A 6746-nucleotide genomic window follows, 5' to 3' on the forward strand; every position below is an offset into this window, starting at 1 on the left:
GTCCTCTGTAAAGGATCAACTCTTAATTCTAAAAGGAAAGCCGACGGCACTCGTTGCTCTACCTGGAATATTTGGGGGATTTGTTGGATGGCTTAGATAACCGTATGATTCCTCAATTGGTTTTGAACAACTCAAAACAGTCCATATTTTCTTCTCATTTTGGGATCAGAAAAGCCATGAAAATGTATGATTTGACCCAGTTTTTGTAAATTGATGCCAAATATTTACAGGGTAGTATTCAAGTAGCGGCTTCCAAAATTCAACATCATGTTTCGAAACATATTCAGACAACAATCGAAAGTAATTTGAGACTGCCCTGTAGTGAAATATGTTACTGGAAAGCTTGAAAGCTCCGCCAGGTATAATTGGATTTGTAAGTATCTCGTTGGATTGTGTCTCAAAGAATGACAGATTCCTGTCCGACAATAGTACTCACGCTCAAGAGCAACGAATTAGGACAACATTTGGCGTTGAACTACTTTTGATCTCGACTCTGTGACCATGAAGCTGTCTTTGGGGAGATATAGGTCGATGTTAATGGTTCAAATCGGGTTTCTCTTGGCTGACCTAATTTTCAACACTTTCTGCGAAATCTTCAGATTTGAGAGCGTCATCCTTCTGGTCGTCTTTGTGTAAGTATATTACTATCTCAAATTTCACTTGACACAGCCTCCAGAGCCATCTAAACAGAAAAGAAGATGTCCTCTGATACAACAGACCACGTAAGACAACCGTTTCAAGAATTTAGACGTTAGGAACAATCAAATTTGATTGCTGCTTTTGATAACTTGGGCCCTGCACATCCTTGCCCTACACCAGTGACCACGTATTATAAGCTATTACATGACTTGGGGCCAAGGTGAAGAACAATTGGAACGCTTAAGGCCTGGAGAGTTTTTATTGAAACAAATACCACGTTGAAATGCCGATAAGCAATGAATACTCATTCTCTATGTGTTGCATGTGATTTTTTTTGGAGCACATTTTGATAGAATTTGAATAGTATGATACACATTTTGGTAATTGCATGAGTTCAAAAGAGTAAGTCATCAATTCCCCGAACAATAAACGATTTATGTCATCATGAGATAAATATAGTTTTGGCCAAATCAAGAATTAAAGTACGGTAATTGAAACTGAAAGAAAAAGTGCGAATAAAATGAATCTAACTGACCCAATATCTTGTTTTCACATGATTTGGCTCCATTCGTTTGTGTGCTGATTAGGGTTGTGATACAATGTAAGTTCAAACCGAATGCTTTTTACACTTCGGAAAATTATACAATGACAATTTGTTGGGAGGCCTGTTGACGTCAGTCTTAAAAAAGGAAGCCTGACCTTCAAGGAAAAAAAACTATTGAAAAACCTGCAATTAAGATTTTATGAATGCATATACAGTTTTATCCTTAAAATATATTTGTTTGAATATTTGGTCATTAGTATCAATGCTCTTATATTCTAAATACTTAATGTTCTTTAATGCAACATTTTTCTAAAATTCTGTGCAAGTTAGAACACCTTGAGATTTAAACTGCAAATGCGTTCACAATCAGATGAGCGTCTTGGAAATTGACAAATTCCCAGCCATTCCTTGACGTATTCCCTGACATTCCTGGGAGAATTGTCTGAATTTCCTTGAAGAATTGCCAGAAATTTCCTGACAGATTCCCTAAAATCTTTTGACAGATCTCTTAAAATTTCCACTTGAAATTTTCAATTATGCAGAACAAAGTAAGGAGCTCTGATATTCTAACATTTACTTTGTTGGTGAAAAGACTTAAAGTATGCTAATGAAATGTGCATGACAGCCTCAAAGCATCACATCACAAGGATAATGTGAATAAAAAATCTTGAAAATTTTTTTTTGCAAATGCTATCAAAATGCATAATACTTCAAAAGGAGTATAAAGCTCTTAGCAAAAAAGCACGTAAAATAATGCTCCACAGTCAAGTGGCATTGGAGGTGGGATATTTATCAGTATTTTGTTAATTATTTGAGTTTTTGTGGGGCTTGATTACATTGGATGTAGGGTATGGGCAAGGATTCCAAGAACCGAACCGTGCTGGAAAGCCCATGATGAACTTGAATGTTGAATTGCTTAAATTGAATCATTAAACAATGGCTGGTCCTTTCCCCAACATTGAATTTAACAAATGTTCTTTTAAGTTTTGCTTAACCATGAAACATGGGGTGCATGGTGATCCTTAGGCCAAGGACTGACACTAATGCATTGCGTTTTTCATATCATACACACCCTACTGTCCTAGGGCAATGGTTTTCTTTAAAATTCAACCTAAGCAAACAACTGGATCAATATGTTTGACCTCTTAAGCTCATTTGGGAACTCTTTAGATAATGAATGAGCTACTTTTCTTTAGTTGGTTGAGTACAAAAAGAAGATTCATTCTATATCTTGCAATTTAATGAGCTTCTAGCACAAGTCTAAGCCATAGCATCCCAGACCATATTCCAGTTACCATAATGGCTCAAAATACCATCTTTTTGCCTTTAGGTTTTGCCAGTTGTTGTCTTTGAGCTGTTAATCTCAAAATTAAATTCAGCAAAATTGTAGTTTCTAACAAATTCACAAAAAGCTCATTTGCTATGCTTTGATTTTTTGCTTTACAGGTTTAATGCCCTTGATAATGACCCTAATTTTTTGCATAGTCAGACAGTTCAAACAAAATGGGAAGATACACTGTAGATTACCAAATAAACTACTTGTGACGTGCCATGAAAACAATTTGCTTGTCAAAGCTAGTTTTCCTTACAGTAGCAACTCTGCACGTTAACTCGTGTTTAGATACCTTCTCACATTCAAATCTCTAGAATTGTTGCTCGATGGTTACACAAGTTATTTTCCTAGCTCTATCAATCATCACTTGAAATTGGCATTATCTCAGATATATTTCATTTTGCTCTGAGGTTTTGTCTTGGAGTGGGCACTAGCGAAATGAAGAAGTCGCCAAATTCTTTAGCAATATCGGAATTTTTCAGAAGGGGGTATGCTTGAGCTCTCCATCCAGGTTTTAGTTTTCCGTGACGAACACACCAAAAGAAATGCTGTCAGAATCGGAGATTATGAAACGGCAAGGTGGGAATCTTAAGTGGGTTTGAAAATTATCAAAACGTTTCATTGGTTGGCAACATTCATGACGGACATTACATTTATTCAGCAACAGGGTCGATTTGACGTCTGCGATTTCCATCAGGGAAAATCGGGGCATGCATCCCAAGATTGATTGTGGTTTCCAAGGAGCTTTGGCCCTATAAAGGATTGACTGCAACTCTCGACCTAGAAAATCTTTTTCTTAATCATCAATTGAACGTCGGGTTGATTAACTAAAAGGAAACCGTGTATGTAAATCATGTTAACTCCATTTTTCAGTTCATCTCTGAAATGGACCAATATTAGAGAAAGTGATTGAAGTAATCTACGATTAGTAGTCTCTAACTACTAAATTTGTGTACTTGGCATGTGTTTGTGCAGAGGGCAGCTTAAATACTTAGGTAAATAAATCAGAATAAAATCAACGACACCAAAAGTCTAAGGCTAAAGAAATGCATATTTAGTGGCAACTGACTGATCTTGAGAATTATGTTCCTGCATTTTACGCGAAAATAGCTAAATCTTATGGGAAAAATTTGCCATTACGAGAGTCTTCCATTGGAAAATGATTTTAACCATTTAACACAATGTAGATCACATTTAACCTCACTTTGTTCAAACTTCATTTAAAGGCGATAGGTCTCAAGAATTGCAGATTCCAAATTCGAGCAAGGTTATGGAAATAAATTGCTGTCACTTATATCATCTCTTTAGTTGTATTATTTTAGGAGTGATCGTTTTTCTACTTTTCATACAGGTTAATGAAACGCCATTTATGAATATCCAAGGCATAGAAACAAGGAAAGAATAAGGTCAATTCTGTTCAGATATCTAATATTTTAGTGATTGTTCTCCAATGTCTCCAATTTGTTTAGTAAACTGTGTTTTAAGACCTTGGATAGACAATTTTCACTCGGCTAACGAAGGGAAGCGAAATATTGCTGAGACAAGAAAAGCATTCAAATGAAGTGTCTCATGGAGGACAAATTTCCCTCATTATGAGAGCCAAATTTCGTCATACATGCCCAAGATTAAGTCAAGTTGTGTGCTCCATGACAAAAATTTGCTCAGCAATCATAATCGTTTCATTAGGAATGTGTTCAAGTCGTTCTCTGTTGGAAAAAAGAACTCCTCTTTGATTGGGTGCGTCATAGATCTAATTGTTTAAGCAAGAAGCATCTCCGTTTTATGTAAGGAAAAAGCCGAATGGCCACGTAGCAACGCCGATCACGACAGATAACTCATTTTGACAGGCTAACAATTATGTTAACGAAACTCACAACATTTTTTGTCCCAAAAATTATTATGTAAAACTTGTCGTGGCTGATGGCAATCTGCCCGATTTTTGGAACCCATCACGCAATCCTGCCTAACAAACTGGTCAAGAGACTTTTTGACTGGTCGGTGGATGGATCGGTTGGTCGTCTGGTTGGCTTCCTCGGTTGAGTTGGTCTTCTTCCAATCTCAAAGCTAGTATGGTAGTGGGGGCAAAAATCAACCAACTCTATTACCACAACTACCGCTTCTGTACGAGCTCATTCACAGTCGCCCTATCTCAAGGTAGATGATCCAATCCGATAAGTGGAAGTGGGTTAAGCCCATGAAATTTGTCGTTGAATTCTTTGGAGTTGTATGAGGAGGGATTGTCATGAACAAACTTGGCGACCATGGCTATGGCACATCGTTTATGAAAACATCAAATGAGGCTAAAATTGACGACTCATCCCCGCTTTCACTCTTGCTTTCAGTATTCAAGATGTGTGCCTGGTGTTCTCTCTGATAATCGTATTTCTGTCCTTCATTTCGACCTACATTTTTCAAGTAAGTCATGCATAATATGCCGATTCTGAGAAGAAGGAAAACAATCATGAGCGAAGAACAGATTCTGATTGTGATTAAGATGAAAGCGATACTAGATCGCTTGCTGTGGGGTATCCATATACGTTCAAAATGCATTGCAAAAGAGAGGCTTTTTCTTCACTTCGTGTTTTCTCTTGAAATAGAAGTCGGTTAACCAAAATAGAAATCCATAGGGTTCTCGGAAATCGGACCTCACGTTCATTACACAGTAATGTCACCGATCGGAAAACTATTGAACCAATTTCTTTCCTCATTGGATGATTATTTCAGGCTGGCCTTGTGGGCATTCTTGTGACACAATTCCGGACAGCCATCTTGGTCTCGTTGGCCTATACAGGACTTTCCATCACATTCCATGTAACGAGTCTCAATAAGCGATGGGACGACCCAATGTCCCCTAAATGGTGGAATCCGGGTCTCCTGATCTTATACGTGGTTCAACGCTTCAGTAAGTCCCTACATTGGCTGTTGCAAAACTAATAGACTACCTCCAATATCCTAAATTGTTCAAAAGTGCATTGATGTAATAAGTCAAATTATAATAAATAATAAAACAATGAATCAGAAAGTTATTGTTGGCGAGGAAAATTGAGGTCGTTATTATTCATTAACATAATAAGCTTCGAAATTTATGATCTTTCGGACCAGCTCTATTAAAAGAAAATTGGTCAAGAACTGTATCTAAGGATATATCATTGACCAGCAGAATATATCTCTTGTTCATCACTCTTTGGAGGCCAAAAGCCGTTCCAAATGAAGTCGAACGATTTTCTGCGACAAAGTTGTGGAGCCTTGTCGAAAGCGATAACTTTTTATCACTTTATCAGTGAGGAATGACTTTGGAGCTTTAGTGACAATTCTTTTCTTACCGCCGGCAGTAAAAAAGGCGACATTGGCTGTTTGGCCTGGTTTTTTACATTTATTAGAAATAACATGGTCTCTATCATGATTATCATGATTTAGAATCAAGACAGAGACAACAAGGCATACATCTCATTCAAAATATTTTTAACTGCTTACTCAGAAGTCCAATCTCTGCATTGAAAGTATCAAGTCATTAAAGCAACGGAACTGATTCTCATCCTCTCGTACTGTCTCAGTGGGTAAAGCTCTGCTCAACCTAGAGGGCTTGTCCTCAAACAAACAAGAAGCTCTGTCGATTTAACGAGATGATGGTACGATAAGCACAGAAATTTGCCTAGTAAGCAAGTAAGAATATTTTGAATGGAATGTATGCCTTGGTGTCTGTGTATTGATTCTAAATCATAATAAGCATGATAGAGACCATGGTATTGCTATTAAATGCAATAAACTCGTTTCGGCCCAAACTTGTCCGGGCAGCCGCAAGCCGGCCAAACGGCCCATTTCTCCTTTTTTACTGCCGGCGGTAAGAAAAGAATGGGAGTAACTAAACCTCCAAATTCATCGCTCATTGGCAATCATAGATAAGGAGGGGAATGATATTGCACTTTTGGAAGCTAAATATTTTTCATGTTTTTTTGTTTTAAATTATGGCTAGATAATCTGGCACATTAGTTGTTTTCTATATCCTCAGTGATGCAAGCACAAAAACAAAGGCATACTTTAAGAAAATGAATTAATACATTTTTAAAATGTCATAACACTACGGGTTTCAGTTTCATTCGACAAATTGTGACTCAATTTTGCAACAGTTTCGAAAGTGCCACCTCACATTATTTCTCGTTTCAAAGAAGACAGAGCAACAAATCCTTCATTGCGAAAACTGTCTCATTTGTTAGGACTCCGAGAAAGAAA

At 37.3% G+C, this 6746-nt stretch overlaps 1 protein-coding gene across 1 annotated transcript; it reads left to right on the forward strand.

The window, feature by feature from the left end:
- Positions 1-300: 300 nt before the first annotated feature.
- On the forward strand, positions 301-5418 carry LOC131881417 (transmembrane protein 138-like; the record flags this gene model as incomplete). The annotated part of the gene is given in 3 exon segments (XM_059228266.1): positions 301-632; positions 4859-4931; positions 5241-5418. Coding segments are annotated over 3 exon segments (382 nt in total), but the record flags the coding sequence as incomplete, so codon positions are not given.
- Between the last annotated feature and the right edge of the window lie 1328 nt (positions 5419-6746).

The sequence above is a fragment of the Tigriopus californicus genome, chromosome 5 (assembly GCF_007210705.1).
Source record: "Tigriopus californicus strain San Diego chromosome 5, Tcal_SD_v2.1, whole genome shotgun sequence".
In the NCBI taxonomy this organism is placed as follows: Eukaryota; Metazoa; Arthropoda; class Copepoda; order Harpacticoida; family Harpacticidae; genus Tigriopus; species Tigriopus californicus.